Source organism: Nycticebus coucang, chromosome 22, assembly GCF_027406575.1.
Source record: "Nycticebus coucang isolate mNycCou1 chromosome 22, mNycCou1.pri, whole genome shotgun sequence".
In the NCBI taxonomy this organism is placed as follows: Eukaryota; Metazoa; Chordata; class Mammalia; order Primates; family Lorisidae; genus Nycticebus; species Nycticebus coucang.
In genome coordinates, this window is record NC_069801.1 from 59292043 (window position 1) to 59318512 (window position 26470).

Here is a 26470-nt window from a genome sequence, read left to right on the forward strand (position 1 = left end):
GGATGCTGGATATTATCAAAAGCTTTTTCTGCATCAATTGAGAGAATAATATGGTCTTTGGTTTTTAATCTGTTTGTGTGCTGAATTATACTTATAGATTTACGGATATTGAACCAGCCTTGAGACCCTGGGATAAAACCAACTTGGTTATGATGTATAATTTGTTTGATGTGTTGCTGGATTTTGTTTGTTAGGATCTAGTTGAATATTTTTGCATCTATATTCATTAGTGATATCAGTCTATAATTTTCTTTTCTTGTTGGGTCTTTTCCTGGTTTGGGGATCAGGGTGATGTTTGCTTCATAGAACTTGTTGGGTAGTCTTCCTTCTTTTTCTACCTTTTGGAACAGGTTGAATAATATAGTTACTAGATCCTCTTTAAAGGTTTGGTAGAATTCTGACGTGAAGCCGTCTGGTCCCGGGCTTTTCTTTTTAGGGAGATTTCGTATGGTTGATGCTATTTCAGTACTTGATATGGGCCTGTTCAACATTTCCACTTGATTCTGGCTAAGTCTTAGATGGTGACATGCTTCCAAGTATTGGTCAATTTCCTTCATATTTTCATATTTCTGAGAATAAAGTTTCTTGTAATATTCATTAAGGATTTTTTGGATTTCTGAAGAGTCTGTTGTTATTTCGTCTTTCTTGTTTCGGATTGATGAAATTAGAGATTTTACTCTTTTTTTTTCTGATTAGGTTAGCCAGAGGTTTATCTATTTTATTGACCTTTTCAAAAAACCAACTTTTTGATTTATTGATCTGTTGTATAATTCTTTTGTTTTCAATTTCATTTAATTCTGCTCTAATTTTGGTTATTTCTTTTCTTCTACTGGGTTTGGGGTTGGAATGTTCTTCCTTTTCCAGTTGCTTGATATGTCCCATTAAGTCGTTAACTTCCTCTCTTTCCATTCTTTTGAGGAAGGCTTGCAGTGCTATAAATTTCCCTCTTAGGACTGCCTTTATGATATCCCAGAGGTTCTGATAATTCATGTCTTCATTGTTGTTTTGTTCCAAAAATTTGGCAGCTTCCTTCTTAATCTCATCTGTGACCCAGCTATCATTCAGCATAAGGTTATTTAACTTCCATGTTTTTATATGAGTATGCAACTTCCTGTTGTTACTAAGTTCAACTTTTATTCCATGGTGGTCCGAGAAGATGAAAGGAATAATTTCTATTCCTTTAAATTTACTGAGGTTAGACTTGTGACCTAAGATGTGATTGATTTTGCAGTATGTTTCATGGGCTGATGAGAAGTATGTGTATTCAGTTTTGTTGGAATGAAATGTTCTGTAGATGTCTGCTAAATCCAAATGTTGGTTGGCTAGGTTTAAGTATAAAATTTCTTTGCTCAGCTTCTTATTGGAGGATCGATCTAACACTGCCAAAGGAGTGTTGAAATCCCGACTATTATGGAGTTGGAGGAAATCAAATTGCTCATGTCTGTTAGAGTTTCTCTTATAAATTGAGATGCATTCTGTTTGGGTGCATAAATATTAATAATTGAAATCTCATCATATTGAGTATTACCCTTAACAAATATGAAGTGACCATTCTTATCCTTCCTTACTTTTGTTGGTTTGAAGCCTATTGTATCTGCAAATAGAGTTGCAACACCTGCTTTTTTCTGATTACCATTTGCCTGAAATATGGACGACCATCCTTTCACCCTGAGTCTATATTTATCTTTTAAGGTAAGATGCGATTCTTCTATGCAGCAAATATCTGGCCTGAGTTTTTGTATCCAGTCAGCCAACCTGTGCCTCTTTAGAGGACTGTTTAAGCCATTGGAGAATATAGATAAGTCTGGTAAAATTTTGTGTATCGAATTTTTCGAAAGTCCAGTGGACATTTTTAATCCTTTCGCCACTGTGGAAGTTGGAGTTTGATCAAAAGTTTCTGAGTGAGTTTACTTTTGTGGTAGAGGATTGGGCTGTTCATTATAGAGGATAGGTCTGAGAATATCCTGAAGAGCTGGTTTGGTTATGGCAAATCTCTTCAACATGTGAATGTCATTAAAGTATTTAATTTCTCCATCATAAATGAAACTCAGTTTAGCTGGATACAGGATCCGGGGTTGAAAGCTATTTTGTTTTAGGAGATTAAAAGTCAATGACCACCCTCTTCTGGCTTGAAAAGTTGCAGCAGAGAGGTCTGCAGTCATCATTCTAATATTCTTCCCTTTGTAGATAATGGTGTTTTTACGTCTGGCTGCTTTCAGAATTTTCTCCTTCATATTAACTTTAGTGAAGTTAATTATGATGTGCCTTGGGGATATCTTATTCGTATTGAGTTATGCTGGGTTTCTGAAACTGCTATCTGAATTTCAGAATCTCTAGGTATGTCTGGAAAATTCTCTTTCATAATTTCATGGAGAAGGGCCTCTGTGCCTTGCGAAGCCACTTCATCGCTTTCAGGCATTCCAATGAGGCGGATATTAGGCTTCTTCAAATTATCCCAGAGCTCTCTGAGAGAATGATCTGTTTTTGCTCTCCATTTCTCTTTTCTTTGAGAGTTTGTGAGCATTCAAAAGCTTTGTCTTCAATGTCAGAAAGCCTTTCTTCTGCTTGCTCCACTCTGTTACTGCGGGATTCTACTGCATTTTTCAGATCTTTGAGGACTGCAAATTCTTGCTTCAGTGTGTCAAAATCTTTGGTGCTTTTGTCTTTAAATTTGTTGAATTCTTGAGACAACTTTTGAATTGAATTTCTAATTCCATCGAATTTCTAATTCCAAATGTTTCTCCATTCTATTAATCTTGTTTGCAATCCAAATTCTGAATTCCATTTCTGACATCTCGGCTATCTGTTTATGAATGGGATCTTCAGTTACATCTGCCATGTGTTTCCTTGGGGGGGTCGATCTACTCTCGTTATTCATGTTTCCGCTGATTCTGCCCCATGATTATTTTACACCATTTGACTTTTCCCCTGGAGCTTTGCCAAGGACCCATACAGTGCTACGGCCTGAGAAACTGAAGACCTGTTTGGTGTGGTGAGGCTAAGTGTCTCTGTCTTGTTTTCAGGTGGTCTCTGTCCGACCCTAGTGAAACAGTTACTCTGGGTTGAAGCTGTGGAGAAATACCAGCAATTAAGTCACCCTGCCCCTCCTTTCCGGCAACAATTGGAAAAGGAAAATCAAACTATTTTACAACCACACACCCAGGGCACCACTTGGATATTCCTTGGGTGATTGGTTCATTTCAGAAGGTCCAAATCAATTGTCTCAGTCAGCACCTGTCTCAGGGTGGAAGAGTTTTAAAGGTCTCTTACAACTAGATCGCAGGGGCATGCTGCCAACTCAAATATGACTTGCTCTGGTGCTTTGCGAGGTCTGGAGGACCCACCCAGCAAATAGATTAGTCTGGGAAGGTTGATGCCTCTTTCCCCACTTTGCACCTCTGTCACACCCAGTCACTGATAATCCCACAGGTCTGTGACCTAGTTGCCTCCAATGAACAGATACTCCAGGGGTTTGCACCTGCCTGAATCACAAGGAAATCTATGTCTCCTCAGCTAGGCCGCTGCTCTCTGCCACTATCTGGCAGGGGAAGGTGGGGCTTGATGGAGGCTGGGGGTGTTTACTCAGTTCCAGCCCTGCCCGTGATTGATGTTACTGACAGAACATAACAACTTTGCGGGAATTTGTTTCTGTCCTGGCTAAATTCCCCTGCAGAAGAGAAGCTGTTTTGAGTTAACAGAACCTGAGTCTCATACCCTGTCTTTGCTCCTGCAGGTTTGTATTCACAGCACGGTTAGCTGTCAGTTCTAGCTTCCTGCCCTCCTTTGTCTAGGCTGATGATCCCCCAGGGTCCGGGTGTGTCTTAGGCTCCCAGCCCCACCCTGGGAGTCAGCTGGCACTGTGAGTACGTTTTCTAGTCCCCGTGTTCCACCCAGGCCGGTACCGCCTCAGGCAAACCCCTTTACTCACGGGGCATGCGTTTCCATCCCAGATCTGTTCCATGGGTCATTGCCACCTGAGAAGATGCCCAACCTCCTCTGGTTGCCCAGAGAGATGGGGGTTTGACTCTGGAATATCCAGGGGTGAGCTCTATTATTGCCAAAAACAGCTGCTGTTCTGCACCTTGGGGCACCGCCACTCCGGCGTCATTCCCTCTCAGCCGACCATCCTCTCCTCACTCCCATGCTGCAGAATCAGAACTGACCAGCTGCAGTCCAAGCCCTGTTCACACACTCGCAAAATCACCCAAGAATCTGGACTCCTGGGGGACAGGCCTCCAGACCTCAGAGTAAGAGTGGAGTGGAGTGCTGGAAGCTCAGAATTGCAGGTAGAGAATATATACAGTTTTACACAGTTTTATGCCTGACAAGAGAGCACCATGGCACCCTAGTAGGGGAAGTAGGTCTAATTTTTAGAGGGTCTCTCCTGTGGAGTATAATGGGAGGACTTTTGAACTCTGCTCGTTTGTTTATGGGGTACTCCAAGCCATTCTTATGGGCGAGGGGACTCCCGTCCACTTGGTGATGGATTTTGTACCTTTTGTTTGTATCCTTGGGGTCGCAGCTCGCCTCAGCAGGGTTGATGTGCATTCTTCAATCTTCTCTCTTGGCGCAGCTCTAATCCACCATGTTACTTGCTAAATTTCTGTCCTTTAACTCCTTCTGGATGGGAGCCTCTGTGGAAAGCTGGCTTCAGTCAGCCGTCTTATCTCTTCCCCCTGCACTACCCATTTTAAATAATAATTATTAATTTGAGTTTGTAAGTAGAATTTGTAAGTATTTTAGGTGAAGAAGCAGGTGGAGTTAGACTGTTCTGTGTTTTGATCTTTTTTTTTTTTTTTTTTTTTTACAGTCTTTGGCCGGGACTGGGTTTGAACCCGCCACCTCTGGTATATGGGGCCAGTGCCCTATTTTTGACCCACAGGTGCATCCCTGTGTTTTGATCTTTTGTCAAGGTCATCAGAATTTATGCATCCAGATAAGAAGCATCATTCCCTTTGAGACACTGTGATAACCCTGGGAAGTTGTACGTTTAATCCATTCTACTAGGTCATATGTCTCTGGAATTCTCTTGAAAGCCCTGGTATATTCCTTTTAATATCCACAGATTTACAGTACCTATGAATTTTCCTCTTATGGCAGCGATGTTAGTTGGTTTGAAATGACCATATATTTTAAGAGCCATTCATGAATTAGATGAAATTAGGTAGTTTTGCTACCAAACAATACACCCAACTTTCTGAATATCTTATAAAATATCTTTGAAGATTGGTGTTGTTATTTCATGGCCGAATTGGTCATCTGTCCTCTGTTGCTCCTGTTCCTCAACACAGTACCAGCGTATGTCAGCTCGTGGGAGTTAGGACTGTAGGTCTCCCCTCTGCTGGCACTCAGAAACCCCTGACTGGGATGGTCACCAGGGATGGTGCGGACATTTTTTTTTTCCTTCTTGCTCACCAGTGTTCATACTACTTACCCTGTAGAATGCCCCTTTTCTGCAGTGGGCCTTCCTAGTGCATACACCGTGCTCAGACAGTACAGGCAGCAAACCCAGATGTCTGTCTCCCTCCATAGAAGCTGAAGGAGCCAGATCTTTCACTGCGGAGATGTGGCTAGTGGGTGGTCATGTGTCCTAAGCTTGAGCAGCATGTTAGTTTGGGCTTATCATTGGAGCGAATCTCATGAGCTTTAATGGTGTGTCTTCACAGAGCCACAGAGCCCTGATCAGACATTCCTGCGTGGCACCATTCTGTGTCCTACCTCCTTGCCCTCTGGAGATCTCCTAGTGCCAAGCTTGGTCCTGTATCTTATCTGTCAATTCTGGGAGATTCCAGTATCCCTCCAATAAATTCCCTTCTGCTTAAGTTGGTCTGAATTCCCCTATTGCTTGGTGCCAAAGAATCCTATTAAAAGGAAGGGGATAAAAGTAGAGCTGTCTGTGTTATCAAATCCAGGGCCACCAGAGTGACACAATTCCTTCTCTCTGTGCACTTTCTTGTCACATGTAGGCTTTCAGCCTTGATGCAGAGAAGTTTATGTGCTTTGAACTACTTTAGCAGAGCCTTTGACCCCTGAACAAGTCTCCTCTATGACTCATTTCCATTGCCAAACCAGTCACTGGCTCTTGAAATGAGATTACCCTAAATATAGAAGTGGAATCAGGCAGGATCTGTCCTGAGTTATCCTTGTGGGGGTGGGGGTGGGAGAGCTCACATTTCCCAGCACATGGCCTTACGGCAAAGACTAGATATCAGAATCACATTTGGGATTTGGGAATAAGCAGGGATGAACTGAAGGTATCTCCTATACCATCTTTCAGAAGGAATCTCTGTGAAAACCTGTTAGGCTAAGCCATCCATCCAGTCCTAAGCTCCCTGCATCAACCCTCCTGTCAACCTGCACTGCCAAATAATTTACGAGCCACCTCACAACCAGCAACAATTACTTAGAACTTGCCTGGGGCCACTTTGTAAAATGGGGTCTGGAAGCTGAGTTTCCCCAGCAGCCCTCATTAGTGCCTGGCAAGGTTGGGAACGCCAAGTCAATAGAGCTCCTGGCTCTGCTGCCATCCAGCTATCATTTCCAATTCAGAATATTCAGGTATTTCAGTTTCTCCTTCCAGTTGTGTATTGGAAATTATTCAGTCTATTCTCACTGAATTATAATGATTTGCTTCATTTTTGTGTTACTTCTGGTTCATTTATGCAGTGCTTTTTTGGCTGAATGTCAATTCAACGACATGTTCCAATTAATAAGGGAAGTGTAGAGGTTTTTGGATTTTTTTTCCTGTCCTCAAGTGTCTGAAATTGTCACTCAATACAATCAGAAAATATTTGGATCTGTTTGGTTGTGTTCGTGTGATCCTCCTTTATTCCACATTTACGTGTGTGCACATAAATGATATGTTAGGCGCTAGATTGTAGTCGTAATCATTTTACAAGTTGCAAAAAAATCACATTAGTCTGTTCAGCAGTCCAGGTGGAATTCAGGCACATAGCTTCTGCTTTTGGTAAAATGCTGTTTTGTTGGCATGAAGTAGATTCCTGTGTAGCTCCTGAAATGACGTCTCTAAGAGACAGACCAGAGCCTCTGAAGACAGTCATGATTTCAAGTGATATTTTAAATAATTCAGACATATTCCCATTACACTTTTACTTTTTTTCTTGTGTTAGGTACTTTTTAAAATTGCAATGAAATAAATACAATACAAAATTTGCCTTCTTAACCATTTGAAGTATACAATTCACCGGCATCAAGTACAGTCACATCGTTGTATAGCCACCACCATCTTCCATCTCCAGAACTGTTCCCAAAGTGAAACTCTTGTGTCCATTAAACACTTAACTCCCCTTCCCCTCCCCTGTGGCCTCTGTTCTGCTGTCTGTGTCTGAATTGGAGCACAGTAGGCACCTCCTAGGTGGAGCTGTGCAGTGTCTGTCGCCTGTTACCGATCTATGTCACTTAGTCTGTGTTTTCAGGGCTTATTCATGTTGTACCATGTGTCACAATCTCCTTTGGTTTTAATCTGAATAATGTAGCTTTTCTTTTTTTTTGCAGTTTTTGGCAGGGGCCAGGTTTGAACCCACCACCTCCGGGTATGTGGGTCCGGCTCCCTACTCCTTTGAGCCACAGGTGCTGCCCAAATAGTATATCATTTTTATGTCTGTACCACGTTTTGTTTTCCTACGCACGGGTGAATTCCTGGGTTGCCTCTGCCTTTTGGCTACTGCAAATAATGCTGCTGTGAACACGGATGTACAAATCGCTCTTCAAGACCCTGCTTTCAAGTCTTTGAACAGATACCCACAGCGGAATTGCTGCGTCATAGGGTTGTTCTGTTTTTAATTTTTGAGGAACCATCGTGCAGTTTTTCATAGTAGCAGGACTATTTTACATCCCCACTAACAGTGCTCTAAGTTTCCAGTTCCTTCACAAGCTTACTAATACTTATTCCCTGTTTGTTTTTTAATAATAGCTCTCCTGATGTGTGTAAGGTGGAATGTCGTTGTGGCTTTGATTTGCACTTCCCTGACGGGTCAGTGATGTGGAGCGTCTTTGATGCAGTGATCATTTGTACTCTATGTCTTATTTGTAGAAATGTCTATTTAAGTCCTTCGCCTGTTTTTTAGTTAGGTTGTGTGTGGTGCAGCTGCTGTTGCTCGAGCCCCGGAGTCTTTCTGCATTCTGGATGTGTGACTCCTTGTCAGATGCATGATTTGCAAATGTCTCCTCCCATCCCACAGGTTGTCTTTCCACTCTGTTGATTATGCCCTTTGATACAGAAGTTTTACATTTTGACACAATTCATCTTAATTGTTGTGGCTTATGGCTTTGGCGTCATATGCAAGAAATAACTGTCAACTCCTGAGTCAAGAAAACTCCCTGGCTCGGCGCCTGTAGCTCAAGCTGCTAAGGTGCCAGCCACATACACCAGAGTTGGCGGGTTCAAATCCAGCCCGGGCCTGCCAAACAACAATGACAACTACAACCAAAAAATACCTGGGTGTTGTGGCGGGCACCTGTGGTCCCAGCTACTTGGGAGGCTGAGGCAAGAGAATCACTTAAGCCCAAGAGGGAGGTTGCTGTGAGATGTGACACCACGACACGCTACCCAGGGCGACAGCTTGAGGCTCTGTCTCAAAAAAAAAAAAAAAAAAAACTTTTCCCAGGCCGGGCATGGTGGCTCACACCTGTGATTCTAGCACTCTGGGAGGCTCAGGCAGGTGGATCACTTGAGCTCAGGAGTTTGAGACCAGTCTGAGCAAGAGTGAGACCCTTTCTCTACTAAAAACAGAAAAATGAGTTGGGTCTTGCGGCGGGCACCTGTAGTTCCAGCTACGAGCGAGGTTGAGGCAAGAGTACCTCTTGAGCTCAAGAGTTTGAACTATGATACCACAGCACTCTCCCTAGGTTAACAGAGTAAGACTCTCTGTCTCAAGAAAACAAACAAAACCTTTTCCTATATGTTTTTATCTAAGAGTTTTATAATTTTAGCTTTTTTGTTTAGGTCTTTGATCCATTTTGAGTTAATTTTTATAGAGGGTATAGAGGAAGGATCTCACTTCATTAATGTTTTTAAGAAATGAGTTCTTGCTGTATTGCCCAGGCTGAGGGCAGTGGCTGTTCACAGGGGCAGTCATAACATGTGCAACCCGGAACTCACGGGCTCCAGCTGTCCTCTGGCCTCAGCCTTCTGAGAACTGGGAATTCACACACCGGCCACACACAACACAGTCTGGCATCATTTTTCAATGTGGACACCCAGTTGTCCCAGCGCCATTTGTTGAAAAGATCATCCTTTCCCCCATTTAATGGTCTTGATGAAAATCATTTAACATATATAATCATTAATCATATATACATAGGCTTATTTCTGAGCTACCTATCCCGTGACATTGGTTGACCTGTCTGTCTTTATACCAGTACCACACTGATGTTCGCAAGGAGGAGGCCTCTAACTTTGTTCTTTTTTCAAGATTATTTTGGCTACATGGGATCCCTTGAGATTCTGTAGGAATTTAGGGATAGGACACACTTTTTTTTCTAGAAGAGTTTGCTTTTTGGAGATATCTTAGACCCTAAGAAAGTTATACCATTTTGCAAAAATACGCATACCACCCATTACATTAGATGTCTTTTATTTTTCTTCCCTTTCATGGGAAGGTGGCATACGTCTCAGCATGTGGTTCTGCGATCACCAAGACAGAAATAAGAAATATAGTTAATCAAGTACTGACTCAGCTTATTTTTTTATTTTTGCATATACATGTGTTTATTGGCTTTCCATATTTTTGCCTTCACAACATTAAAAAGGCTTAAAATTTAATAACAATGTTTAAGATAAGGACTAGAAACAAAAACCTTGTAAAGAACGAACGAACATAAATACATTCAGAAAAGGAATCAGACAATTGCTACATCAAAATATTAAGCAATAATAATAATGCAAAGAAAGTAACATTCACATTGTCAAATAAGAGTATGTCTGTTATAGAATGCTTTGACTCTGAGATTCAGTATGGAGTCATCAGTTAACTTCTTCTTATTTTTTTTAAGTATCAAAAAATAAACAACTAATATTTATAAATAAAAGTTAAAGATAATTTTGAAAAGCAGATCATGCCAAATCTTATAGACAATAGAAAAAGAAGAAAATACTTCAAAATCATACTACTCGATCTGGGTATATCTGATATTAAAATTGGAGAAAATATATTATTATAAAGGGGAAATTACAAACAAATGTCACTTATAAATGAAGATGCAATATCCTAAACAACATATTAACAAGTTCAATTAAAAATTAATGTTTAAGTAATGTACTTTGGTCAAAATTAAATCCAATTGGTGTGAGAATTAGTCACTATTTTCTTTTCTTGTTTTTTTTTTTTTTTACTTCTTTTCTTTTCCGTCACCCCTTCCCCATGTCATTAATTGTCATTAATTGTCTTCATATCAAAATTGAATAGGATTCATACTTCTCCATTCCTGTGATGCTTCACTAAGAATAATGTGTTCTACCTCCATCCGGATTAGTACAAATGCTGCAAAATCTCCATTTTTTTAATGGCTGAATAATATTCCATGGTATACATATACCACAGCTTACCTATCCATTCCTGGATTGAAGGACATTTAGGTTGTTTCCATATTTTGGCAATTGTAAATTGGGCTGCAATAAACAGCCTAGTACAAGTGTCTTTATAATAAAAGGAATTTTTTCCTTCTGGATAGATGCCCAGTAGTGGGATTGCAGGATCAAACGGGAGGTCTAGGTTGAATTCTTGAGGGTTCTCCATACTTCCTTCCAAAAAGGTTGTATTAGTCTGCAGTCCCACCAGCAGTGTAAAAGTGTCCTTTCTCTCCACTTCTGCGCCAGCATCTGCAGTTTTGAGATTTTGTGATATAGGCCATTCTTGCGGGGTTAGGTGATATCTCGGGGTGGTTTTAATTTGCATTTCTCTAATAATTAAGGATGATGAGCATTTTTTCATATGTTTGCTAGTCATTCATCTGTCGTCTTTAGAGAAGACTCTATTCATCTCTCTTCCCCATTGATGTATGGGATTGTTGGGTTTTTTTCTTATGGATTAATTGAAGTTCTGTATAGATCCTGGTTATTAAGCTTTTGTCTGATTCAAAATATGCAAATATCCTTTCCCATTGGGTAGGTTGTCTATTTGCTTTGATTGTTGTCTCCTTGGCTGTACAGAAGCTTTTCAGTTTAATTAAATTCCATTTGTTTATTATTGCTGTTGTTGCTGTTGCCATGGCAGTCCTCCTTATAAAGTCTTTCCCCTGTTATTCCAGCGTTCAGTTAGAACACTGAAGAGTATAGGCATAGGTGGCACATTTCTTAAACTGATTGAAGCTATCTATGACAAACCCACAGCTAATATTTTACTGAATGGAGTAAAACTGAAAACTTTTCCTCTTAGAACTGGAACCAGACAAGGTTGTCCTCTGTCACCATTACTATTCAACATAGTGCTGGAAGTTCTAGCCAATACAATTAGACAACACAAGAAAATAAAAGGCATCCGAATGGGAGCAGAGGAGGTCAAACTCTCCCTCTTTGCTGATGATATGATCGTAGAGAACCCTGAAGACTCAACCACAAGACTCTTGGAAGTCATCAAAAAATACAGTAATGTCTCAGGATATAAAATTAATGTCCACAAGTTAGTTACCTTTGTATATGCCAACAACAGCCAAGATGAGAGGTTAATTAAGGACTCAACTCCCTTCACCATAGCCCCCAAAGAAAATGAAATACTTAGCAATATACCGAACAAAAGAGGTGAAGGACCTCTATAAAGAAAATTATGAAACCCTAAGACAGGATATAGCAGAAGATATTAACAAATGGAAGAACATACCATGCTCATGGATGGGAAGAATCAACATTGTTAAAATGTCTATCCTTCCCAGAGCAATTTACCGATTCAATGCCATCCCTATTAAAATATCAACATCCTACTCTCAAGTCTTGGAAAAAATTATTCTGCATTTTGTATGGAACCATTAAAAACTCCGTATAGCTAAGGCAGTTTTTAGTAATAAAAACAAAGCCAGGGGTATCACCATACCAGATTTTAGAATGTATTACAAGGCCACAGTGGTCAAGACAGCATGGTACTGGCACAAAAATAGAGACATAGACATTTGGAATCGAATAGAAAACCAGGAAATGAAACCAACAATTTACAGCCACCTAATCTTCAATAAACCAAACAAGAGCGTCCACTGGGGGAAAGACTCCCTATTCAATAAATGGTGCTGGGAGAACTGGATATCCACATGTAAAAGACTGAAACTGGAACCACACCTTTCTCCACTTGCAAAAATTGATTCAAGATGGATAAAGGACTTAGATTTAAGGCATGAAACAATAAAAATCCTGGCTCAGCTTCAAAGGGGAAGAAAAGTACAGGGTTTATGAACATCCCTAATAACTGCTATAAAACAGTACTGAGGGACTCGCACTCCACTCTATTCACCACTCTACCTGTCCCGTCACCCAAAATGAATGTTTTAAAGCATTTTGTAGTCATTATATCTACACTGGGATTGGGTTACATAGCTATGACACCTAGCACTTTAGTATAAAATACAGAAACTGCAGCTGGTAGAGTAAGCAAGTTTACATGTTTCTTTACCCTACGGAAATTTATGAACTATCTCCAAGAGTGAGTTGTGATCTAATAGACTCTTCCCCCAGGTGAGTTGGGGAATATTAACTTGAGGATGTGAGAGGAGGTGGCATCTGTGGCTCTGGATAGGCATTAACTTGGGAAGCACTGTGGGACTGTAGTTAGACGAGTAGGTTTTTTTAACCAGATGGCTGATTTTGAATCTCACCTCTGCTGTTTATTAGCTTTGTGACTTTGGCCTGATTATTTAGCCTCTGTTTAAAATAAAGAGAAATGAAGAAAATAATTGTAACTACCACATAGCACTATTATGAAGGAGATAATGTATGAAAAGCAATTTGAGGCCGGTACGGTGGCTCACGCCTGTAATCTCAGCATTCTGGGAGGCCGGGGCAGGCAGATTGCTTGAGCTCAGGAGCTCGAGACCAGCCTGAGCAAGAGTGAAACCCTGTCCCTAAAAAATAGCTAGACATTGTGGCAGGTGCTGTAGTCCCAGCTACTTGGGAGCCTGAGACAAGAGAATCACTTGAGCCCAAGAATTTGAGGTTGCCGTGAGCTATGACACCATGGCACTCAACCCCAGGGGGACTAAGTGAGACTCTGTCTCCAGAAAAAAAAAAGCCAATTTGAACAGTAGTATAATATTAAATATTATATTTTTGGTGATCATATTTTCCAAATCAGAAATGTGTGTGGCAGGAATGGTGACTCGTGCCTGTAGTCTCAGCTATTTAGGAAGCTGATGCAGGAGAATCACTTGAGTTCAAGGCTGCAGTGAACTATGATCATGCCACTGCATTGTAGCCAGAATAACAAAGTGAGACCTTGTCTCTAGTTTAAAAAAAAAAAGAAGAAGAAGAAAAGATAATTTAAAAACCAAGTGTACATTAGTTTTCTCTTATTGTGTAACAAATCTCTCCAAATGTAATGACTTAATATCTATTTGTTATCTCACAGGTCTGTAGGTCAGAAGGCTGCACAATGTAGCTTGTTTCCCTACTTAGGGTATCACAAGGCTGAAATTAAGGTGTTGGCCAGACTGAGTTCTTACCTGGATGCCTTAGGGAAAGATGCACTATTTTTATCTGTTTTGTCGGAAATTATATGGGAATATGAGGATGATTTCATCCCTGGGTTCTCTAGGTTGGTGTTTCTGGTTTTGTGCCAGTACCATGCTGTTTTGGTTACTACAGCTTTGTAGTATAGCTTGAAATCTGGTAGAGTGATGCCTCCTACTTTGTTCTTAGTATGTAAGCTTGCCTTGGCTAGTCGAAGTCTTTTCTGGTTCCATGTTAAGTGTAGAACTATTTTTTCTAGATATGTAAAAAATAATGTTGGTATTTTAATGAGAATTGCATTGAATCTGTAAATCACTTTGAGTAATATAGCCATTTTAACGGTGTTGATTCTGATGCTCCATGAGCATGGCATATTTTTCCTTCTGTTTATATCCTAGAAGAAAATGTTGGAAAAACTCTTATAGATATTAACCTACTCAAAGAATTCATGAAAAATACCCCCAAAGCAATTCTAGCAATAACAAAAATAAATAAAATTTAAAAGCTCTGCACAACCAAGGACGTATTCAAAAGAGCAAATAGACAACCCACAGAATGGGAGAAAATATTCACATGCTGTGCATTTGATAAAGGACTAGTAACCAGAATCTATAAAAAAAACTCAAGCAAATCAGCAAGAAACATCCAAACAACCCCATTAAAAAGTGGGCAAAAGAAATGAATGGAAACTTTTCAAATGAAGACATATTAATGTCCAAGAAACTCAAGAAAAAATGTTCAACATCTCAATGCAAATCAAAACAACAATGAGATACCACCTAACTCAATGAGAATGGCTTGTATTAAAAAGTCCCAAAACAGTAGATGCTGGTGTGGATGCAGAGAAAAAGTAACTCAGTATATACTGTTGATGAGACTGCAAACTAGTATAACTTCTATGGAAAATTATATGGAGGTACCTCAAAGAACTTAAAGTAGATCTACCATTTGATCCAGCAAATCCCACTGCTGGGTTTATGCCCAAAGGATAAAAGCTCATTTTATAAAAAGTTTATAGCAACACTATCCACAATTGCAAAAACGTGGAAATAACCCAAGTGCCCACCAATAGATGAATGGTTTATAAAATGTGGTATATCCATACTGTGGAATACTACTCAGTCATGAAAAGTGGCAATCTAGTATTTTGTGAAACTGTATGGAATTCAAAACCATTCTCAGTGCATCACAGGAATGGAGAAACAAACACATGTGCTCGCTACCAGATTGGAACTCACAGATCAACACGTAAGTGCACATACAGAAGTAAATCTTCATGAAAATCAAGCTGGGGGTGGCAGTAAATTTATACCTGTTGGGTGCAGTGCACACTATCTGGGTGAAGGGCAGACTTATAACTTTGACATGATCTATACAAAAAGTATATAAACAAAATGTGTATACCCCCTAATAATCTGAAAAATTCTAAGAAAAAATAAAGAAAAAAGAAAAATCTACTTTCAAGCTTGTTCTTATTGAAGTATCTGTTTCCTGACTGATTTGCAGAGGAGGGATGCCCAGGCATCCTCCTCCACTCTTGAATCACACGGATGCTTCTGTTCTCCACAAATAATTCACAGAGTTTAGAATTCATGTAAGTCACATGGACGCTGATGTTCTGAGAAATGGAAGCACCCAATTTAAACAGCTCATTTTCAAATTAGGTCAGACCCAATCTGATAATTTCTCTCTATCTGAAAGTTAGCAGTGCAGTAGAACAGCCTACTCGTGGACATCATATTCACAGGCTGTAAATAATCCCGCCTAACACAAGTTTTGTGCATTTTACCAATATAAGTATATTTTTACAACAAATCGGAATTGAAATCAGGATCTAAACTGCGTGTCTGCCATAATATAAATATATTCTACAAACAAGAAACTGAATTGAAAGTATTCTTAGCATCCTGTGAAGAAAAACCAAAACAACTAAACAGTAAAAGAACAATGCTGGGGATCTTAGCACTCTGGGAGGCTGAAGCAGGTGGATTGCCTGAGTTCGCAGGTTCAAGAGGAAGACTCCAACTCAAAAAAAAAAAAAAACTAGCCGGGTGTTATGGTGGGCACCTGTAGTCCCAGCTACTTGGGAGGCTGAGACAAGAGAATCACTTGAGCCAAGAGTTTGATGTTGCTGAGAGCTGTGACTCTAGAGTGCCACAGGTTGCCTTCTCATTGGTCAGTTTGAATCAAGCAGGAGATGCTATTCCAGCCCCCACAGAACTACAGGATTTCACAGAACTTGGAAATTTCCAAGTTTCGGGAAGTTAAGTTTACAAATTCCCAAGAGCTGAGTCACCATGGGGAGGACTCTGCAGGTGTATCCTTGGGGTCTCCTTAAGAAGACCTGTTCTCCTGGACCTCACCCTTCTTGGGTATCCTCTCTCCGTCTGACCTCGTATGTACAAATATGATATATACAAAAAAAGGGAGGGGAGAATACAGTGTGGGTCTGGTGGCTTATACCTGTAATCCCAGCATACTGGGGAGTCAAAGTGGGAGGATCATTAAGATCCAGGACTTTAAGACCAGCCTGAGCAACATAGCAAGAAATAGAAAAATCTTTTTCCGCTTATCACGGCTTGAGCAGCAAAGTCTCTCATGATACTCTGTCTTAGGCCATGTAGAAGTCCTGCAGGGGAACCTGTGCGCATGCCAGAAGTTTCTGGAAATAGTGGAGCTGCAGATCAGCCTGAAGAACTGTGATCCTCAGGACAAATGCTTCTCAGCACCGCCAGGCTTAAGTCCATCCCCCACCCCATGTTCTGAGTGTGTGTCCTGGGGGACCAGCAGCGCTGTGAGGAGGCCAAGGCTGTGGACATACCCCACATGGACGTCGAGGTGCTGAAGAAACTCAACCAAAATAAGAAGCTGGCCAAGAAGTATGGTGCCTTTTTGACCTCAGTCTCTCTTTTTTTTTTTTTTTGCCTTTCTGCTCTGGATTTTTTTTTTTTTTTATTGTTAAATCATAGTTGTGTACATTAGTGCAATCAAGGGGTACAATGTGCTGGTTTCATATACAATCTAAAATATTCTCATCAAACTGTTCAACGTAGCCTTCATGGCATTTTCTTAGTTACTGTATGTAGACATTTGTTTTCTGCCTTTAGTAAGTTTCGCCTATACCCATTCTAAGATGCACCGTAGGTGTGGCCCCACCCATTACCCTCCCTCCACTCTAACCTCCCCCCTCCCTTCCCCTTCCTTGGTCCTTTCCCCATAGTCTTGTGCTATAGTTGGGTTGTAGCCTTCATGTGAAAGCTATAATTTAGCTTCATAGTAGGGCTGAGTACATTGGATACTTTTTCTTCCATTCCTGAGATACTTTGCTAAGAAGAATATGTTCCAGCTCCATCCATGTAAACATGAAAGAGGTAAAGTCCCCACCTTTCTTTAAGGCTGCATAATATTCCATGGTATACATATACCACAATTTGCTAGTCCATTTGTGGGTCGATGGGCACTTGGGCTTCTTCCATGACTTAGCAATTATGAATTGGGCTGCAATAAACATTCTGGTACAGATGTCTTTGTTATGTTGTGACTTTTGGTCTTCTGGGTATAAACCTAGTAAAGGAATTATAGGATCAAATGGCAGGTCTATTTTTAGGTCTCTAAGTATTCGCCAAACATCCTTCCAGAAGGAACGTATTAGTGTGTATTCCCACCAGTGACCTCAGTCTCTTATCAAGCTGATCCCACAAGCCCTTGGCCCTGGTCTAAATAAGACTGGCAAGTTTCCTTCCCTGCTGACCCACAAGGAACACACAGTGGCTGACGTTGATGAGTTGAAGTCCACGGTCAGATTCCAGATGAAGAAGGTTCTGTGTCTGGCCGTGACTGTTGGCCATGTGGAGATGACAGACAATGAGTTGGTGTACAGCATCCGTCTGCTGTTAACTTAGTGTCATTGCTTAAGAATCAGCAGAATGGCCTGGGCTTTATACAGTAAGAGCTCCATGGGCAAGCCCCAGCACCTGTATTAAGGTGCATTCTAATTGTGTCGTTAAAAAAAGAAAAACTATCTGAGTGTGGTAGCAGGCACTGAGAGGCTGAGCCATGAGAATCACTTGAGTCACTTGCGTCCAGGAGATTGGGGTTGCTGTGAGCTGTGATCATGCCCGTGAACTTAAGCCTAGAATTAAAAAAAAAAAAAAAAAAAACAGAACAGAGAAATGTCTGATGAACTCTTTAGAAATGAGCCATCCAACTAAGACCCTGAAGAGAAGGAACCAAGGTAACTTAGAGATGTCAGAGGGAGTTGAGTCCCCTTTTTAACTGTGAGCATTTTCATCAGTTACACTCCTGATCTTTACTTGTCTGTTCTCACATGTCCCCAGGAGAGAATTAGCCCACACTGGAGCAGCTGTCTGCCCTCTGTATACAGTCCATTTGAGGCAGGGCTATTAGACACGATGTCCCATCCAAGGATTCAGTTTGAGGTGGGCCACCCCAAGAAATACTGATAGCTGGTTGGCTGCAGGGAGCACGTTGTCCTTAACTGGTTGAAACAGCTCCAAAAGCACAGGGCAGAGTCTTGATGGTTCTGCTTTCTTTCTCCTTACTTGTTAAGATGACTTCCATTCGGGAGGCATTTGTAGGACACCTGCTCTCTGCCAGGTAATAGTGGAGCTGCAGATCAGCCTGAAGAACTGGAGATGTGAAGAAATAAGATCCCACCCGTGCTTGGAGAGGGAGAAAGACCAGCGCAGTGAATTTAACAGAGTGTCACACACACCTGTCCCTGTCCCTCGGAAAAAGGTTTTCACTTTTATCTGTGCTAGAACTTCATTATCTCCCTCCCAACGGCTCTGAAAGATAATTATAAGAACACCAGCAAACAATGACAATTTCTGATTGCATCCCATGTGGGGCACCAGAGCCTAAGAAACTTACTGTTAATTAGCCAGGAGGGACGGCAAGTGCCTGAAGTCTCAGCGGCTCAGGAGGATCGCTTGAGCCCAGGAGAGGGAGGCCAGTCTGGGCAGCAAAGGGACACCCCATCTCTAAAAAAAGGAAAACAAAATTTGTGTTCATTATGTGGAAAGAAAAGGTTAATTACAAAGCAAACAGATTTCAGAGGGTGTGAGGGGTCACAGCTCCCCAGACGTCGTCCAGGCTGCTTGTCTGAAGTGCAGCTGCCTCCTTCCCCGGGGTTCCCTTTTCCTACTTCTTTTCATTTTGACATTGCTGCCATGTCTGCTCTCCAAGAATTGACGCTGCGGTATGTAAAACCCACGGTTGAGTACAAATGTTACAAAGGATTATGAGCTGCAACTTCTTGCTGCAACTTTCTTCTTTTCATTGAAAGTGATTGTAGGCGAAGGCTGGGCGTGGTGGCTCACAGCTGTAATCCTAACACTCTGGGAGGCTGAGGTGGGTGGACCCCCTAAGCTGGGGAGTTCAATACACGCCTGAGCAAGAATGAGACCACGTTTCTACTTAAAATAGAAAGACTAACTAGATGTGGCGGGCACCTGTAGTCCCAGCTACTCGGGAGGCTGAGGCAGGAGGATTGCTTGAGCCCAAGAGTTTGAGGTTGCTGTGAGCTGTGACACAACAGCACTCTACAGAGTGTGATACAGTGAGTTTGTCTCAAAAAAAAAAAAAGAAAGTAATTGCAGGTTTTCTATTATGTGGGGTTAAAAGAATTTAATGTGGATTTTACAGGCCATTAAAACCAGACTACTTTGGGAAAACCATTACATTGTGAAGGGATAACTTGTATCATGTAGTTCATCATGATATCTCAGTAAGGATTTATATACAGCCATACTTTCAATGCTGGTAACCTTTGAGAAAGGTATGAAGAATCATCGACTCAATTATTGCCCCACATACTCTGCCCTGTGAGTCCCGAATCTGGAGTGGACGTGTCCTGTTGGCTTTCAGCTCCACACTGAACGGAGCCCTCGGTGTTAACTCTCTGGGAGAGATTGAATGGGAGAGGGAATTACCCCTGGGAAAATACGGTCACTCAGCCAGTGATGGCTGCTTACTTTTTCTACGGGTGGGCAAACTGCTGAGGAATGGATTGAACTCCCGAAAATTCAGTAGCCGTTGCTTAATGCAGTAGTGCCTTCTCAAGACGTCTAATACCAGGGAGAAAACGGACGTGGTGTCCGTGCTCCGCGCCACTTCACGTTCCCACTTTCTCCTGCGCGCTCTGGTTTAGCTCGTGTGCTAGACAGTCCAGGGATCCAGGAGAGGCAGAGGGACATGGATTCCACCCCTCTCTTCATTCCCTGTCTCGTTCCTCAAGAACGTACACTGCCTCATGGTTCTTATAGTTAACCTGCTTGCTGACGAGATCAGGACACTGTGGCTCTGGGAAGGAATTTCTCCAAAGCCGCACAGTTAGTTAGCAGCCATGCTTTTTCTGACTCGGTCTCCTTATTGAAGAGTGTGGTCGTTACATCCCACCCTCATTTATTCTCCGACTCTGTCTCCTTATTGAAGAGTGTGGTCGTTACATCCCACCCTCATTTATTCTCCGACTCTGTCTCCTTATTGAAGAGTGTGGTCATTACATCCCACCCTCATTTATTCTCCGACTCGGTCTCCTTATTGAAGAGTGTGGTCGTTACATCCCACCCTCACTTATTCTTTTTTTTTTTTTTTTCCCATAACTATGTTAAGCACAGGCATTTTCCAGGGACTGTGTTACCCCTGGTGTAACAGAGAGTGGAAGGACTTGGAGACAGATTCGAGGCAAATGTTCACACCAATCCGTTAGGTAAACTGTGAAAGAAACAAAGCTGTGGCTCGTTGTGTAGAGTCTGTGAGTAGAGGCCAGGGAAGCGTGTTTCGGGGAATGATATTTCTGACTAACTACGAAGGAGAAAACCAGAGAAAGGGTTTGGATGTCAGATGCACAGAGCAGAAAGAAGAGGGTAAAAGAAAGTGGGTGGACCTTGGCTAAGCTGAGAAGTGGGAAGAATAAAGTGCAGCTGGACAGGGAAGAGAACAGAAGGGGCCAAAGACGGGGGTGAGGCCGCACGGCCTCCTTATCCACTGTGGACTTGACCCTTACACAGGAGGTAGAAATAGAATCAGATTTATTTGTTAGGATCATAATAACTACTGGGTAAAGAATGGATTGGAGAGAGGATGTACGTGGAAAGACCAAATGGGATGTTGTTTTGGCTGAGAAATGGTGATGGCTTTATAGATAGAACAGGATGGACAAACAGAGAGAGATTCAGGATGTTTTGAAGGTGTAATCGACAGGACCTAATGATGGGTTGGAAATGTAAGTGAGGATGTAAGGGTTCAAGAACGACTCCTGGTACTTGGTCGTACAACTGAGCAGACAGTATTGACATCAACACTGGTAGAAAATTGAATGTGGGGCTAAGTGGGAGAAGAGCTCTATTTTATTGAGATGCTTAAAAGACATCTGGCGGAAATATAAAGGAAGAGTTGGATGTCCAAGCTCAAGAGTATCTGGGCTAAATATGTGAATTTGGAAGACATCACTATATACAAACTCCTTGAGTGTAAGAGACAGTTGAGGTTATTGAATCCACACAAGAAGAGAAGGGTGGGTGAGGCATACATTGAGTAGAGAGAGACATTTTGAGTACAGGCAGTGGCTTAAATTAGCAGGAATGACATGGCCTAATGGACTCATTCCAATCAGTGAGAAATAAGAAGTGCGGTGGGGTTGGGTTTTGAGAGCCTTCCGGAGTCGGTGGTGCCTTTTCTGTACCTGGAGAGGCCGACCTGAGCAGGCTCAGACCTTCACACATCAGCAAGAAGCATTTCTGTGCGTGTGCTCAGTTCGTACCGTGAAGCAGGAAGTCAGACGTTGTATCCACGTCAAGGCATCACGTTGGTCATGCATCAAGTAGTAGAGGGTAGACGTCGTGTCCCTCAGACCACTGCCTGCCACTTGCTGGTAACATGGTGGAAATGGGCCCAAATTGTCAGAGCTGGTGCCTGGTGCCCTGGTGATGAGGTGTCACCTCCCACCTGGATGAAGCCCCTGGAGTGAGGAGGAGGAGAACACACCTCAGCACAGAGCACCATCTGTCTGGAGCTCCACCCCATCCCCGCTCCTCACGACCACGTCACGGGGCCCTGTCGTCCCTTAGTTGGCAAAACAAAGTTAGAAGCCGAGTGAGGAGCCTGGGAACCTTTCCAGTTCAAAGAACAAAATAGTAGATGGTAATGGGGCCTACAGAGTAGGTTCACTCACACCCATTTGAAAAATGTATACTCACAGTGCTGAAAAAGTTGACACCTTTCCAAAATGATCCTTTCGTGGTGCCTGACTTAGTAAGTGGGATTTGACTAACTCCTGGCATCGCTATCCTTTGTCACTAATAGTTGTATCATAACGTCCCTTGAGTGATACATCTCCTTCTGTGCCTAGTAGCTTTGCATACTTGGGAGGGAGAAGTGTGTTTCTTTAATGCTGTCATGCTGGGTGAGCGATTCCTACTGAGAACTAAGGTGTTTATTATTTGAACCAACAATTTAGCATCTACTGTGTACCCATTCTGCCTATTTTGACATTTCACAGGAACGAAGACGCAGTCAATCAGATGGCCGTCACGCCCTTCCCGTTGCCGGCAAGTTCCCCATCTTCTGTTGAGGTAAGGATGTCCCTTAGTGTCTGAGATGGATTTGCCGTGATCGTTGGCCCCAAATCTGATGTTTTTTTATTTTCAGTATTTGATATTCTATGCTTCTGGGAGTTATGACCTGGGGAATTTCCTGGACTAAAGCAGGAAGTATTTTTTTTTTCAATACTTTAAAAATTCAATTAGAAAAAAGCAGGAAGTATTTGGGGCACAATTATAAAGTCAAATAAAACCACATATGTGAGAGCTTGCTCATGGGAGCGTTACCTTCCTCAAATTGCGTAAGGTTTCCTCTAGAGCAGTGTTTTTCAACTTTTTTTTTTTAATCTCACAGCACACTTGACTCTGTAGTTAAACTTCTGTACACACTTAAATTACGTTGATCAAAAAAAAGAGTAAAAAAAAGAATGTACTTTTTTTTTACAAAAAAACACTGTACTACCGTGTTTCGAACTTCTTTCAAAAATAATGTAATCAATGGTCTTTAAAAATGTTCACCGCACATCAGTTGAAAATCACTGCTCTAGATAAATAATTTTGTCCTAAGTGGGCATCTCAGAATTTACTAGAAAATTCTTTTTTTTAATGTCTGAGTTGTGCCCCTTTCTTTATGATTTTGAAAGACTTTAGTAGCTGTTATCACCGATATCTTTAAATAATTTATTTCATCTATTAATGGAGAAGTTACTAATAACTAGAGAGATGGGTGTGAGTAAAACAGATAAGACCCCCTGCCGTGGTTCAACGTACATTCCAATGAGGAGAAAAAGATAAGAAATTAACTAAGAAATAAGCAAACCAAGAGAATTAGCAAAGAATGGTGAGCACCACCGTGCAGGGCATCAAAATAGGGAGCACCACTCCAGTCATCGAGAAGGCCTTTGGACACGTTGAAATTTAAACAAGGTCAAAAAGATGAGAAAGAGCCAGACATTTAAAACTAAGATGGAAGAGCGTTCCCTGCAGAAGGAACAGAAATAGCTGCCATTGAGTGTCTTGAGTTTGTGGCTGGAATCACAGCGAGGGCTGCGAGAGAGGCTCTGAAAACTGGAGTGACAAGTTTGGGTTTTATTCAAGGTGTGAAACAACTAGAAAGTTTTAAACAGGAGATGAGGAGCGCTGATAAACACAGTTTCAAAGGATCCATCTATGGCTTAAAATCCAAGCTCACGTAGCATCTTCAGCAAAGAACAGTAAATTTTTAGAGAAGTGACAAGGAAAAGGAGTTTGGGGGCGGGGGAGGTGCCACGTGGAGGAAGGCTCGTGACTGGCAGATAAAGGCAAGTTAGTGGGACTCCCTGGCCCAGCTCCAGCGGCGGAGGGTCCAGGTGTCTTCAGCATCACCCTCATCCTCCCTGGTGGTGGAGGTAGGAAGAATGTCTTGTGTCTTCTTAAATCCGCATCCTGCTCCTGGCCTTCCCGCACCTGCTTTTTCCTCACTGCCTTCAAGCTCAGCAGATCCTTTGGGGGGTGGCACATTCTGGTCTCCCACAGCTGCCAGGGAGGGGCGTAGACTTTGGGAAGGTAAAAGTAACTCACGGAGGCCCAGGCAGACCAGAACGTGGCTTTGATGAGGTGTTGACAGGGAGGCGGGTTCTTGGCGCTTTGGAGGTGGGGTCGGACTTGATTGACTAAATGCCAGAGCTGAAAGGAAACAGGCTTTGGGCTTGAGCAACTGGGTGGACAGTGGTGCCATTTGCCTGCGAACGCACAGCTGCGCCTCCATGAGATGTTGCGTGAGGTCCGTTTCGGACGTGTAAAGTCTGAGATGCCTGCTGCACATCCTATATACATTTGAAAAAAAAAAAAAACAGTTCCTTTTTTGCTTAACAGGATGGCATGTTTTAATACACTCATTCATAATCTATTTTTTCTAATTGACAGGCCATCTCCAGTATGTTGCCAGTGGTAGAGTACCCGAGGTGGCACCCGTGTGTGTCTGGGTGCAGTGTGGGCACATGGTATCAGCCACTGGATGTCAATGCTGACTTATTTCTCGTGGAGACATGAGCCTCCATGCCATTTTATAGCATAAATAGCCCCAATGTACACTTGCTGGTCAGAAGTTATCCATGTTCAAAATTTTAATGTGTATTGACCACTTACTATCTAAAAAGACTGTGGTGTTAGATAGGGACTCCCTACCAGTAGCCAATTCAGCACAGCCTGGCCAGCCCTGGTTTTTTCATTGCGATGTGAAGACCTGGGGTATGCAGTTTGGCATGGTGGGAGCAAGGGTGAGTTCCAGAGGCAGACGACCTCGGTACACATCTTAGCACAACCACACGCTATTCAGGCCGTCCTGACTTGGCTTTTCTGCAGGAAGATCATTGTAATTTCCACCTCATAGATTTATTAAGATACAATAAGATACAGATCTGGTACCTGGCAAATGACTGCTACAAAATAAGTTTTAACTGCAATTATTATCTCATTTATACGACATTTACAGAATGTCGTATAAATCTTTGGGGGGGGTCGGTATTTTGGAGTATTTTTATAGTATTATTGGGTATAAATGTTTACATTAAAGTATCCTATCAGAACTGAATTTGTCTTTTACTGTACTTTTCTTCATAGTACAAAAGAAAAGTACCCTTACAATCGACCAAGAGAGCTGGCATGTTTTTGTAAAGCTGCTGTGAGATGCAACTTTTGTGTCTTAGAATAGGTAAATATCTGTTGTCGAGGTCAGTATTTACTTTTGAGACGGGTGCAGTGTCTCACGCCTATAATCCTAGCACTCTGGGAGGCTAGGGAGGGAGGGTACAAACAATTAGGTTACAGTGTTTGCGTCTGTTAGGTGAAGTTTGGGTTGTAGTTAAGCCCCTCGCCCAGGAGGTGTGCCATACTGTGCCATACAGGTGAGAGCTCACCACGTACTCCCTTCCTCGTCCCGATCCTCACTTGAATTTAATTGTGTCTTTCTCTTGTGTGGGTATGTAGTTATTCATCTGCTGGTTTCGTATTATTATCAAATTAAATAATAAACTAAATACTTGCTTTTCCATTCTTGTGATACTTCACTAAGGAGAATGTCCTTCAGCTCCATCCAGGTTAATACAGAGGCGCTGGGCACATCACTTGTACCTTGGTCTCTCCAACTTTTCCGTCTTTGCTCCTTTTGTTTCTTCCCCTGAGATTAGCTTCTACTCCCTCTTTATTGATTCACAGACAATAATTCCTTGAGGGATCGCTTTAGGGAAGGTTCCTCCAAGTTTCCTATCAGTCAAAATGAATAAAATAACATAGAGAGAGTCGTAAGTTACTGCCTAGAGCATAAGAGCTGGACTGTGGGATTCTGTTATTAATATTATGGTCAACTTTATCTCACACTGTTCCCTTCCGTAATCTTTATTCCCTTTGCAGTTATAGAATACTCACAATCCATTTGAAAGTTTTCCTCTGTCATTTGCATGATGTCACTGGCCTTGATGTCACTTGGCCTTGATGTCACTTTTCCTCTTGGAAAAAGAGGAAACCATTTCTAAGTGGTTTTTCTCAGCTAGGACTCCATATATTCTTAAATTTCTCTATACGTTCTTACATCTTCTTCATTATGACAATGTCTTAAGAATGAGAACTACAGATACCGCACTAAACCGTATGCTTCTGAACACTGGGCTTACTGTCTTCCTGACCACAGTGTCCCCACTGCCCAGGACACAGTACTTTTTCAATAAAGATTTGTTTGCTAGATGACTAACAGGGGCTATATCTTGGTTCCGTTTTTACTGTATCCATGATGTTTCATTTCCATGTTGAATCATTACTTCTTATTGATTCAGTTGGTTCTGATTGCTCCAATTTACTGGGTATCTATTGTGTATATAAAGATCAATTGTATGTAGTCCCTGCCCTCAAAGAATTTGTAGTCTTAGAAGAAAAGTAAGACATTTATGTTACTAAAATGCAGAGCATCCTGGGAGGTCCGATAAAGCTGCAGGAAGCATTCAGAGACCATGAGCGGTTATTTCCTGACAAGGGAACAGCTTTTTCTGTCGGATAGATTGGATGTTTAAATATGTGTATGGTTAGAACGTGGGAATAACACAGATAAAAACACAAAAGTAAAAAAAAAAAAAAATTGGTGTAGAATAGGGAGAAAAACATAACGGGGTGTGAAATAAAGGGATGGAAGAAGGAATTTAGAAAATAAATTGAGGTCCACTGAGAAATGGATGAGTATTTAAATCTCAGAAGGTTTAAATCTCAT

At 41.7% G+C, this 26470-nt stretch overlaps 1 protein-coding gene and 1 pseudogene across 1 annotated transcript in view; both read left to right on the forward strand.

The window, feature by feature from the left end:
- The window catches only part of PATJ (PATJ crumbs cell polarity complex component), a 408655-nt gene that overhangs the window by 284097 nt on the left and 98088 nt on the right, over nucleotides 1–26470 (forward strand). The window contains 1 exon segment of the mRNA XM_053575260.1: nucleotides 22194–22266. Within this exon segment, the coding sequence (XP_053431235.1) occupies nucleotides 22194–22266 (73 nt within the window).
- LOC128575458 (60S ribosomal protein L10a-like) lies at nucleotides 14880–17571 on the forward strand (annotated as a pseudogene).